Genomic DNA, 13,591 nt, shown 5'->3' with positions numbered 1-13,591 from the left:
TTTCTGTTCTCATTTCCTGTATTTTGGTCTTTGTTTTCTGTCTTGTTGCCAATAGCTGCCTCCTCAACAGCTTAGACAAGACATGAAGTTAGTGTAAATTTTTTCATAGATTTTTTGATTTGATTAAATAAAAACACAATCTTCCTCAAACTAAGCATTTTTTTTATTAAGTATTTTATATTGTTTTCTTTCCATAAAAATGTTTGCTGTCTTATTTTTTATTGCCATTATTAATACTAGGTAGGTTAGGCTAATAATAAAGGATTTTTTTAAAGAAATGTGAACTCTCAGTCAGTGAAATGTATGTAGGCTTGATTACCCACAGGAGACAAATGGGAGAACCCAGCATCACTGCCTTCTGGCAGTAATTGTAAATAAAGGCACCATCTCTAATGTGATACATCAATGTCATAGATAATGGACCGAGAAGTCACCAAGCTTAACATTCTTTTTTTTTTTTTCGGTTTGTTTTTTTAGTTTTGCTGATGAACTAGCATCATTTTAATGAGAACTTAGATGCTGAACCTCTCCCCTCCTCTCTCACTTACTCATCTCATTTCTGTTTCATTGCCATTCAGTGACTTCCCTCTTCCCTTCTGCTTGTCTTATCCACTTTGTCACCTTCATCTATTCGGGCTCTCGATCTGCATCTCGTTCTCCTTGCTTGTTTAGTTCAGGTTTTGTTTGCTTGCTATCTAATTGAAGCAGCAAGACAGACGTGGCTTTGCTGAATCACTGCTGACTTTGCGATGCATTTGAGAATGTGCATTGTGCATATGCATATGCACACGCATTAGTGAGAGCTAAGAAGCAAGGACCTGACACACCCCAGATGGCTCATTCTATGTTGGCTTAATGAGACATTTTTTGTATTTTACGGGAACCTATTAGAGGACACGTTATAGAGGAAAATAACCAAAATGTGGATTATGTAAAAAAATCTGGGAATGTGTTGACTTGTTGTTGTAATATATTTTCAACTAATAAATAATTGATCAAATGGAGCTAATATTGACCTGATTTTTTTTCGATGTTATGTTTGCTCTGTGCAGGTACTGTGAAAATAATTGTGTATCTGACAGGACAGGTGACTCAGCTGTGTTTTAATCCATATTATAACAGGGATGGGTTGGTTTTTCTGAGACTAAGAAAGTAAAATGGGCAAGGCAAGCTTCAGAAAAAAATAAATAAACAAACTGCAGCTGCTTTAGGCTAAATCCCACATGATCTCAAGATAACAACATCCCATGATACTTATGCTGAAGTATTTCAGTCGACAAAGCAACATACTGGGACTGTGACGATCTTCGGAAGACAATAAAAAAGCTTTATTCACCAACAGTCTCTCTTAATCGGATGTGCGTATATATATGCATATGTATATATGTATGTAAAAATCTGGCATTGCTTTTCTTCCAGAAGGGTTTAGAAAATTAACTTGTGAAACAGTCCAAAAATAATGATACCCTTAACTTACTATTTTGTTGCACAGCCTGTCTCAGCTCCTTCCATTGATGCTCAATAGTATTTAGGTCAGGGTTCACAGAAGGCCACCTCAGAATAGTCTGATATTTTCCACTTAATCATTCGTGGGTGTTTTTAGCTGCGTGTTTTGAGTTATTATCCTGTTATAAGACTCATGACTTGCATCTGAGACCAAGCTTCCTGACACCGGGAAGCACATTTCTATCTAAATTTCCTTGATAGTCTTAAAGTTTCATTATACACTGCAGAGATTCAAGAAAGCCTGCACCAGATGAAGCAAAGCAGACCCAGATCATAACAGAACATTCTACTTGTTTTAAAGTAGGGGCAGCGTTCTTTTCTTGATATGCTTTATTTTTCGTCGCCTGTGAACATGGAGCTGATGTGCCTTGGCAAAGACTTCCATTTTTGTCTCATCTGCTTTGTGGCTTCTCAACATGTAGTTTGGTGAATTTCAATCTGTCTTTTTATGATTTGTTTTCAACAATGATGTCCTCCTTAGTCATCTCTCATTAAATTCACTTTGGATCAGCCAAGAACGTGTGTTGCGATCTGACATTGATGTCCCTTGAGCATGAAGTTCACCTTTAACCTCTGTAAAAAAAAATCTTGGCTGTTTTGTTACCATTCACAGTATTCCTTCTCTTTCAATTTATCATAAAGTTTCCTTCTTCAGCCAAGTCAAGGGGGGTTGGCTAAAATTCCATGGATCTTAAATGTCTGAATAATGTGTGCAACTTTCGTCACAGGAACATCAAGCTACTTATAGATTGTCTTATAGCCTCTACCTTTAAAATACTTGTCAATAATTCTATCTTATCTTGTGAGACAACTCTTTCCTTCACTTCCTCTGGTCCATGTTGAGTGTGGTACACACCATGTTAGTGAATATTCATGCTGCACATTTTCATGTGCGATTTTAGTAAAAAAAAAAAAAATCATAAATTGTGATTTCTGGATTTTCTTTTTTTAGATTATCTCTCTCACAGTGGACATGCACCAACAATATTTCAAACCCCTCCATAATTTCTAAGTGGGAGAACTTGTAAAATAGCAGGGTGTGCAAATACTTATTTTCCTCAAAGTATTTATACATATGTTTGTGTGCATATGCACAGAATAGAAACAGGGGGGGGAAAGAGGAGCAAGCTGAGTGTCTGCAATTTCACTTAATTCCCTTCCTGCTTTCACAAAAAGTGCATTGCACTCTAAAAATACCTCTTATGTAGCCAGGGGAAAACAGAGGCCTTAATGTCCTGATAGTAATAGTACTTTAAGCTGTTAAAATGGGACCACAGGAAGGTTAAGGGAAACTAAGAAGAAAATGAGATGTCTGTATCCCCTACAGGCAGCTAGTTTATCCCTAAGACTCCCAAACAAAAAAAAAGGTCTGTCATGTCTTCCAAAAGCTCAGCTCCCCTCCTCAGGGTTTGGATTCCATGATTTTTCAAAGACTCTTTGAGTTCTTGAATAATGAGGACCAAAATATGAACTTTTACTCACCTCTAGGCTCCTAAGTTTTCTTATAGTCAAAACTTTTACAGTTTTGGCTTAAAGACGAGGAAGAGTTACACAGAAAAACATCTCTCAAATAAGAAAAGTAAAATTCTCCACACACTAAGACACCGGTAGCCAGAATTTATTATAATCTTTTAAGTCGTGTCGAACAATCATATTTTTTTTTTCTTAAAGTGTAACTCAATCCTTTTAATAGCATAACTACATCCCAGGAAAATATTGAAAATGCCCCCAAGATGGTCAGTGCCAAGAGACGCTGAGGGGCAGGGAACAGTGTGGGGATGAGTGGTGGGGGTTTAGCCAGGAGAAGTGAAAGTTAATGGAGGTGTGGTCTCAACATAGACAGAGTAGTATGTCTGAGTTAGTTGCTTTCATATCCAAACTTGGGGCTACGATGATTGCCTCCACTTCTGGTTTACCTGCCCCTTTTTTGAACCAATAGAGAGATTCAACCGCAATAGTCACCATTAAACCACTTTTAAAGCACTGAGGCGGTTTTGAGACAAATATTGCAGAACTAAAATATCTTATATAAAAATGGGAAGGTGTTGCATGATTACATTAAAATATCACCCTATTTATACAGTTTATATGCAAATAGTGGATTTGTACACATAGAGATAATCTTCAAAGGTGCAAATGGGATTTAGATTTGCTATCCAGCAGGCAGTGTTGCAAACAATGTTTTGTGCCTTCATCATTATGCAGGTCATATTCTAATGACCAAATTGTGATAATTCATAGGTGGAGGACATGCAAATGTGAGCTTTTACCATGTGTAGAGCAATTTTCAAAATCAGAAACTGTGGCTGCAGGTTTTGCACCTTTTATAGTTCCTCAGGTGTGAACTAATGTAAAGATGATCATTGTAGCCCCAAACAAGGCACTGGTACAATGCCAGAGGGTGGAGAGAGATTCTGTGTGCATATAAATGTAGAAATAACAATAGTAAAATAATTTTAATAAAGAAAAAATGCCTGTACAGACTGTAAAAATGAATAGAGATATTCTTTAAACAATTAAACAGATTTGGAAGAAATTAATGAACTTAAATATTATGATATATTTATAAAGAAATAGAATATCAAATGAGCCTGCAAAAAGGCTCAAACCGGATTTTTTTCCCCCCTCAATTTAATAAAGCATAATTGTGCTCTTTATTCAATTATATTTTATTTTATTTTACTTTAAAAAAGATGGTTTTTGTACATTTTATCACTATCACCTCATCATTCTTTAATGGCTACTCCCAAACTGTCAGTACAAAATGCAATCTGCTCATTTTAATGGAGAACCAAATCAGTTTATAAGTCTTAACATTAGTGTCTCAATCTTGGTAGATCAACAGCAGCGTTCCCACTTATTGTATGTACTAAACCTCTGTTTATCCAGCTCTCATTTAAAGATCAGACCATTAGTGTCTTCTGAACTTATTGATAACTTATATCCAAAAACTGAACTGGGGTTGGTTCATATACCAAAAAGGGCATGAATATTAAAAGATTATTTTAGTAAAAAGAATCTTAAAGAATAAAATCTTCAACTTCTATAGGACTTTGTTGATGATTCATTTATTTGATATTTAGCGAGGGGACTAACATATACAGGATGGGTTGACTTAAATCAACAGAACTACTAGTCTGAAGAAACTTTGTTTACTGATTCAGATCTTTTCTAAAGCTTCCAGCTTGTGTATTTATTTTTCTTTCACTCTTTAATGTCTTTTTATAGCTGTTTAAATACTGAAATCCAATGCTTATAAGCACTTTACGTCACATATTTACAAAAGGGTTGTTTTCCAGCACAAAGCAGTTGACAGAAGAGAACAGAAAGAAGGCCAAAAAAAAAAAAAAAATGAGTAGTGTTAAGTGGATCTCAGACCTTAGTGGACTCATTCTGGTACCATTATTAGAGAGGATTGTCACTGTACACCAGAGATATACTTATAAATGTGTGAGATGGTGCATTTCCTTTTATAAGCTAGTGCAACCCCTTGATCTTGACACATTTCTGTTAAAATGGGAATATGCAATCAATAACTCCCTGCCTTTCTCAGCTTCTGATTATACCATGTGACCAAAAACAAGTCAGCCTGTGATGTATTGCTTTAATCTGCGCCAAAATTTTCTGGTTTATAAAGCACATCATCAAGAACAGCCCAGATACTCTAATCCCCCTATAACGGCACCCATGAAGGTCACACAGTGAAAGTGAGGAAGAACCCTTGAGGAGCTAAGTACCACTTATTTAAAGCTTCAGTTAAAGCAGCACAGTCTGCCTTAAACCCTTCTGAGTTCAAGTTGACACAAAAATGATCTTTTGGTTGGCTGATCAGGCAAATACTTAAAGTATTATTTATTACATACATAGAAGTTAATATAACACACAAGTTATATTGTAATGTTCATGTGTAATTTGCGTGAGTGCAAACAAAATCATTTTTAACATCAACCATTCACACTGCAGTAATTCGCCAAAGTACTGTTTACTATTTTTGTACTAGAATTTTAAATTTAACTTTTAATTAATCCTAAATAAAAGGCAGACAACCTGTTCAGAGTTTATAAATATAGTTTATGGGGGACTTGTTTGGTTTAAAAGTGTTAAATATCTCTATAGATGTTTGGCAGAAGGAAACGTCATTTCTGGATCTTGTGACTGCATGTCAACATCATGGGTTTAGTCTTCCGACACAATGAGGCCCTTCATTATATTTAGAGCTGACCTCAACCAAAGCAACTGATTGTACACACTTTGCTAAGGTTTTTAAAATCTTATTATACTAAGGGTCATACTCTAATATTAGCATAGTTATTTTTGATTAGTTATACTTGGTTTTGAATTACAAACAATGTTCTTTGGTAAAGCTCAGCTTCATGTTAGTGGCTTATGTTTTCACATCATTTAAAGCCTGTTTTTTTATTTCAATTCCAAATTTAAAGCTGAGCCTATTGCAAGCATTATTCAGTTGAATATCACAATTTTGGGGATTTTATGCATCTAAATGGTTCATATTGTAGGTTGTAATTAATATACTATATACAACTTCATTGAAACCCATTGAAGAATAAGCTGCACAGGTTTGAATCTTTTTTTTCTTTTTCTTAAAAGTTCATAACTCAAACCTACTAACACTCTATATAAAATTATAATATCATGCAAATTACTCAGTCTATTACATTTCAATGGACTTTGTGATTTTGAAGGGTCAATTCCAGGACTTAAATTTTAGCCTGCTTGTCCATGTCTGCATCAGCTGTGTGTTTGGCTGCGGCTCAATAGTAAGGTTACAGATTTTTATGCATCTTTTAGGAGCAAGACAATGAACCTTTACTTGCCTTTTAATGTGTAGAATGACACCATGCCATACCACATTTATTTCTAAAGCACTTCAAATATAACATAGCTGAAAGAAGTGCTGTGCAAATATAAAAAAAAAAAAAAAAAAAAAAAACAATGAAAAATGCAATAATATTGGTGAATTAAAATTTACACTTAGACAAACTTTATTATCATATTGTATACACAGATTATATACAAAACGAAATTTCAATGCTTACCGTGAATGAGCAGCTTACATCATAGAATAAACACTGTATATATAATGAATTAATAAATGAATGCAATATAATGTAAGCAAATAACAATAAATGAATTGTAACATTGCTTTGATTTATAGATAACATCTACCAGTTAAGTCCCCTTTTTAGTAACCTCTTAGTTAAACCAGGTGTCAAAGTTTCAATTACCTAGCCAAAATATTCACCTTAGAGGAAAAAAGAAATTAGTGTAAAGAACCAGCCCAGGAACCAGCAAAGTTACAGTTGGGAGATAATGGTTCTACATTAACCCTACCCTCAGTATAGTAAGTTTCAGCAACATAGAGTGATACAGAACACAATGGAAGAGAAGTCCCAGCTCCAAACTAGACACCTCGACATTTCTCCCTTTCAGTCCATAACTTATTAAGAATTATTAATTATTGCTAAACAATTTGACCTTGACGGCAAAAAATATGACCAAATCAAGATGAGGCTTTTAAACCTATTAGACCTGTACTAACTCTAAAGCATGGAAGAAGTAGTATCATGCTGTGGGTCTGTTTCAAGGGACTGGATCCAACTTTTATAACTTCCTCTCAAATCAACAGATATTTAATGAGTCTTGGACACATGAACAAGCAAGCATGAAAACAATGTTAATAATGTATCAAACCCAGTTTAGAAACAGATAAGGGAGACTAAAACACATTCAATACTGTTGACTACCAGCGCTGTTTAAGTGCTTAATGTACATTTGAGTATCTTCAGAAAAAAAATATTTTCCTGGTCTGATAACACATATTCATATTTCAAAGCAGCATTTGCTCAGAGATGTCCATGATATCCACAACTATGAAAGCCAAAATACTGAAAGGGCAGCTGGGCTTGTTATCACTTTCCAAAATATTCATAAATCCTCAAGTTTATCCAGTTGATTCACAATGAACTATTGCAAAAATACCCTGATTATAGTTTATAATGCAGTTTTAAAAATCAGTGTAACTGGTTAAAACCTTCTGCAACCCTTTCTCAAATTTCCATGCAGAGTTTGTGGTTCTGGCCTGGTGCTGGCCCACTCAAATGAATTTGCAATGATCCACCCACGGGGCTCAGTAAGCTTCACTGTGGTAGCTGGAGGAGGTTAAAGATGCATATTAAAGCAGCAGATTTTGAGAAGGAGGTGATACAAATAGAGGGGAAAAAATAAAAACTTTGTATAACAAAACGGGGGACGGGCTGTTTATATTAAAAATATTATTCTGCCAAGAACTACATCTGAGAGAAGAAAAGAATTTGAGGAAATAGGTGAAAGGCCTCTTTTTTTTCACATTTTCTGTAAGAATGGGTTCTGAAAGCCTTATTAGCAACTTAGTTTGACAAATAGGCTGCTGCAAGCTCTTGGAATTAGTAGCAGCAGGGGGAAAAAAAGGCAATAAATTACATCATAAAGTCCCTGGCTCTAAAAAAGAAAAACCGGAGGCTGTTTCTCTCCCAGAAAGGCCACAAGGATAGTTTGAGAACAGAATTTCCCAAGTTATTGTCTTGTGACGCTTTATATGCTTTACTATACAGACTGAAATCACTTTAGCTTTTTTTTTGAGGATCTGCTCCTGATTGATTGATTGATTGATTGATTGACTGATTGATTGATTGATAGATTGATTGATTGATTGATTGATTGATTGATTGATTGATTGATTGATTGATTGATTGATTGATTGATTGATCACACAGTGGAGAAATTTACAGTATATACATCGCATCCAAATGTGACAGCTTTTTTTTTAAATAGTTTTATGGTATATTATTATACCATATTGCACAGGGTGTTTACATTGATACTTATATAGATGGATATTTCTATATATATAGTTATTGCACTGGGTGTCAAATATAGAGAAACGGGTTAGTGCACAGGGTATCAAATGGTAATTGCTCATTATACATTGCACAAGTTATTGTCGTTGTAGTGTTGCACTGTACCGTCTGGTCCGGTCTGGTTCTTACCCTTCCAGTCAAAACACTGAGGTCAATGGCATGACTATCCTTACTTAGTCTGACATTTTGACCTTGTCCGAATACATTCTTTTGCAAATTGGAGTCCCAACCCTCATGAAAGACAAACAAGTTCAATATGAAGAATGAAATGGTTGTAAAAATGTATTTTGCTCTTAACTTATCAGGTTTGGATTTTGTATCCTGCTGGTCTATCAAAACCGATTTTAACCATCTGTCTTCCTTCTGTGTTTGCCTTCACTAGATGTTGGAGCCAAAGGTGGATGCCTCTTCTTGTGAGCTGGGCGGCCCAGAAGTAGATAGAGAAAGTGTGGGCCTCCACATGCCAATGCACAGCCCAGAAGGTGAGGACAGCAGCCTGTATCCCTCCAGCCCCTCAGAGCCTGCAACGCTTGGAAGTCCTCACCCTTCAGAGCCGCTCACGCCTTTGGATGAGGTCTACACACCCCTTGGAGGTCTGTTGGGATCTGGGGACCGACATAAGGTTCCCCCCACTCCACCTCCTTCGACAGAAGGCGAGGATTCAAAAAGCATAGAGGGGCATGAGATGGACATATGGAAAGAGTGTAAAGATGAAGAGGAAAAGATGGCAAAAGAAGAGGAGGAGGAGGGGAGCAGCAAAAGAAGTGAGGAAGGAGATAAAGATGGAGAGGGAGACGATAGATGTGAAGATGAGGCCAACTTAAATCTTGTGGCTTCAAACACAGATGAAGACAATGTGTCTGAGCCACCTGACACCAATGCCCCCCCTTCCTCCTCCTCTTCCTCGTTTGTCATCCCTGAGTTGCGTCTCGATCGCTCTTTCAGCGCCGATGCCCTCTCCTCCCCCAACACAGACGAAGAAGAATATGACGACGATGAAGAGGAAGAGTCTGACGAGGAGGATGACGAAGATGACAGCGACGATGCTTACTTACAGCGAAGCGACAGCAAACGCCGTAGCATGGTGGAGGGTGCCACGTGTGAAAAGCATGGCGGAGGCCGGCTCAGTGTGCAAAATTCCCTCCGACGCCGCACGCACAGTGAAGGCAGCCTCCTGCAGGAGCCCCGCACACCCTGCTTCACCTCTGACAATGCCATCAACTGTCTGGAGGCTGGCGGTGTGCACCACAAGGGTGGCTGGACGCTTCCATCTCCCAAAACCTTGAAGAAAGAGCTGATGAAGAACGGCGGCTCCATGCACCAGCTGTGTATGCTTTTCTCTGGGAGGAAGGTGAGCAAGTTGTTTTTGGTTGCCAGAAGAAGAACAAAACATATTTAAAGGGTTTATTTTTAAACTTTTATGAAAAGGGCTTTGGGCTGCTCAGTGGTGCACTGGGTAGCACTGATGCCTTGCAGTAAGAAGGTTCTGGGTTCAATTCCTGGCCTGGGGTCTTTCTGCATGGAGTTTGCATGTTCTCCCTGAGCATGCATGGGTTCTCTCCGGGTACTCTGGCTTTGTCCCACAGTCCAAAAACATGACTGTTAATTGGCTTCTCTACAGTCCCCTTAGGTGTGAGTGTGTGTGTGTGTGAATGTTGCCCTGCGATGGACTGGCGACCTGTGCAGGGTGTACCCTGCCTTTCACCCACTGACTGCTAGAGATAGGCACCAGCACCCCTCGAGACCCCACTTGGGATAAGGGTGTTAGAAGATGGATGGAAAAGGGCTTTATTTTGCCTCATTTCTTTGACAAAGTAGTCAGTCTGTGGTCTGTGGTAAAATGATGACATCAAGTGGTAAAGATGAGAAAGTACACAAGATAAATCCCACCGAACCTTAACTATTCTACTACACTGTATATTACAACATACAGTGTTATGCAAAAGTGTTCATATCATTTATACTTGTTTACATGTCATTTGGTTTTGTTCACACAACTTCTTCTTGAAAAACATTTTTTTCAAAAAATATTTTTATAGGATGTATATGCAAAGGATTTTTTGCTTTATTCAGTTAAAGCTCAATCAGCTTTTCTTATGCTGAATCATAAAGTGTCAAATATTCAAAGCTAAAGTTTTTACACAACTTTTACCATCAGTTTAATCAAGCAACAGTCTCTGACACTTCAACCAATGAAAACTAAACAAAATTTAAATTAGTTATAAAAGCCCAAAGTTAACCATTTGTTTGTGACTATATCATTCTATCTTCAAAATTTTTTTTTTTTTATTTCTATTGATGAAGAAAGGACATCCATGTTTACATACAGTTTATTTCAGTTAATGTTGTAACACCACCAGCAATAATAATCCTTATCATCATCATAATCATTATTTCATTAATTTATTCCAGTGAGCATATATAATAATCTGTGATTACCATTATAATAAATGATACAATAAATAAACAGAACAAGAAGCTAAATTACTGAGAATTTTATTATTTTATTATTGTATTATTCTTGCAGTAGTTTCTATAGTTAACCAACAGGGGGAAGCATTGCATTGCTGGCCCAGTGGTGGGCTGTGGTTTTCTTTAGCAGATATGTTGAAATTAATTCTAAATATTTCCTGAACTGGCTCACATATAAACTATGAAGTATTTTAGCACAAAATACTTTTACATGTATATTGCATTTACTGTAATGCACACAAATTGTCTGCAGCATAGTCAGAGAGATCATACATGCATATAGAGTTGAAAAATCAAGAGCAATGGAGGTAAAATCACAAATACAATCACATCAAGTCTGTCATTCAGCAGACTCAATGACAGACTTGTTGCAGAAGTAAGAGCACATTTTATCATCAAACAAAATCAGACGTGCTGCTCCTCCTTATCTGCTTCACCTTCCACCAGTCTGTCAGCACTCTCTACATCCTTAAATGGCCGTGAGAGCGCTCTGTAGCGGAGGAATGCAGCAGACAGAGCTGGAGCCTGTTTGTCTTGGCAGATTCAAGAGTAATTTTACTACCTATTGGCGTCATGGACACATTTCCTTTGTGGGGTTTGTTTCCACTTTTCAGAATGATCCTTAGACACACATCTATAACTAAATTAGTAAATATTGCAACATTTTGGAAAGCAAATATGTTTATGCACTCAGTTTGAAATCATAATGTTATTTATGGGTATTCAGTTTTTTTTTTTATTCCATGAATACAGGAACCTGCTAGAAATGTGTTGGTTTGCCACCACTTTAATATCTGGGGCTCTTTCTGTCAGCTCTGTTTTCCTTTGCCAGCCAATGTTTACTTGGCCTTTATTTAACACCAACTCTGCCCCTGTCGTTTTTTCCACACTGCACTTTTTCCTCTCACTGGTTTTGTTTTTCTTATGGCCTGTCAACAACATAAGGAGCCAACTACATTTAAAAAGAATCTCAGGAAGTAAATTGTCTGCTTTGTTGTCTGAATGGCAAAAGCCTCTGCTTCCAATTAAAAGGGATTTATTGGAATTATAATAATAATTTTTCCTAAACTAAACCACTTTTTTAATGCAAAGCAAATGATTATAACTACAAAGTCAAAAGCAAATACTTAGTAAAACCAGGGTGAAATGCTGAAGTGAATGAGTTTTAATTATTAATGAACCACAAAAATAATGCACCTTGATTTTTTTTAATCAGTATTTTATATATATCAGATTATCTCAAAGTGTAGTAGCTTATTATAATTTCTAGATTTGTTTTCAAATAAAAGTATGTCTCTACCAGCTTTCCAAAATTAGAATTTAGACTCATTTTTGGCAATTACTTTCTTTGTGAAAACAAAGTGTTGATGAAATGATATTAATATTTTAATTTTGCATTTAAAAAACGCAGCAGGACATACCAGGTGATTCTGAGTTATTATGAATCAAACAGGCTTATTTTTAACACAAATATTCTAAATTTAGTCGTGCCACATCAGCACTCTAATTAATAGCTAGTAAAAACCCATCTGTGTGTGGTGACGTCAGAGGGAAAATGTTGAGCTAGCTCAACGTTCTATAATGGAGATAGATGGAAACATTAATGGTGGTTCCAAAATGTCTAGTCTGTAATGGGTTTGTGTGGTCGAACCATCTGCCGGTTCAAACTCAGGAGAGGGTAGTGATGATGAGGAATATGGAGGCATCACACCTTAAAGGTTGGAACCATATAGAGTGAACCTGTAGCCTACAGAGAGTCAGAGTCCGAGCCGAAGGGTGAAGGCCAATATGACCCGAAGCAACCCTGGCAGAAAACACATGACAGGGATATTTTTTCTTATTCAAGATAGATGTGGAGCTGGAAGTGGAAGAGCTGGGAGCGACATCGGCAGGCTCCTTTTCTCACCTACAGGAAGCTGTAGGTATGACTGTCATGTCAGTGTTTTACTGAACAACCAATTGAGTCTTTCAATGAGGGAACAAGATAAAAAAAAAAAAAAAATCCTTTTTTAAATGTTCAAAGCACAGAAGAGACACCATGGAGTACTCAAACTTCTCCTGATCTCAACTGACCTGCTTCACCCACTTTGAAAGCAACTCCAGATCCTTAAGAAACCCATATAAGCTGAGTTATCCTTATGGGCATTGAGGCAAAAAGCTGAGACAAAAAGTAAAGACATAGCTGCATCTTAATCCATGAAAACTCCAACCGCTTTTATATTAAAATCGGTGTTCCATCTCTCAGTCATTCTATTGTATACGTTACTCCTGCGTTCTCCCTCAGTCACTAAGCGGTGCTAGAGCCATCTGAATGGCTTTTTCTTAAATAAAAATTATTTTATGTGGGTGCCCTTGAAATTATTACATTGATCATCCTGATTAAGGTTTTGCTCTATAAAATATACTAAAAAATGTCAGTATTGTGTCAACAACACTTTAAGCTCTGGACAGATTGGATAGAGAACATTAGATGTCTAGATCTCACAGATTCTTAGTTTAACTTAGATCTTTGCTAACATTACATATTTAAAAATTTTCCATCAAAGCTCTGGCTGCATGTGAAGAATGTTCAACCTGCTGGAATGAGAACATACTACATTCTCTTGTCTTTTGCCGTCTACAATTGTTTGAAGTGATCAGTTCTCTTCTGGCTCCTTTTTTTAATCTTAAAGATAATGCTTTAAAGAGTTCTGAAG

The 13,591-nt window shown here is 36.8% G+C and overlaps 1 protein-coding gene across 7 annotated transcripts in view; it reads left to right on the top strand.

Moving 5' to 3' along the window:
- Positions 1 to 13,591, top strand: part of rgs3 (regulator of G-protein signaling 3) — a 168,714-nt gene that overhangs the window by 125,018 nt on the left and 30,105 nt on the right. For all 7 annotated transcript variants that reach the window (XM_015392529.1, XM_015392460.1, XM_015392468.1 and 4 more), the window contains one exon: positions 8,806 to 9,774. In XM_015392529.1, the coding sequence (XP_015248015.1) occupies positions 8,806 to 9,774 (969 nt within the window). The remainder of the gene's footprint in view (positions 1 to 8,805; positions 9,775 to 13,591) is intronic.

The sequence above is a fragment of the Cyprinodon variegatus genome, unplaced genomic scaffold, assembly GCF_000732505.1.
Source record: "Cyprinodon variegatus isolate N-32 unplaced genomic scaffold, C_variegatus-1.0 Scaffold23, whole genome shotgun sequence".
NCBI classification, from domain to species: domain Eukaryota; kingdom Metazoa; phylum Chordata; class Actinopteri; order Cyprinodontiformes; family Cyprinodontidae; genus Cyprinodon; species Cyprinodon variegatus.
Note: the sequence above shows the minus strand (reverse complement) of the source record. Positions and strands in the feature narration are given on the sequence as shown.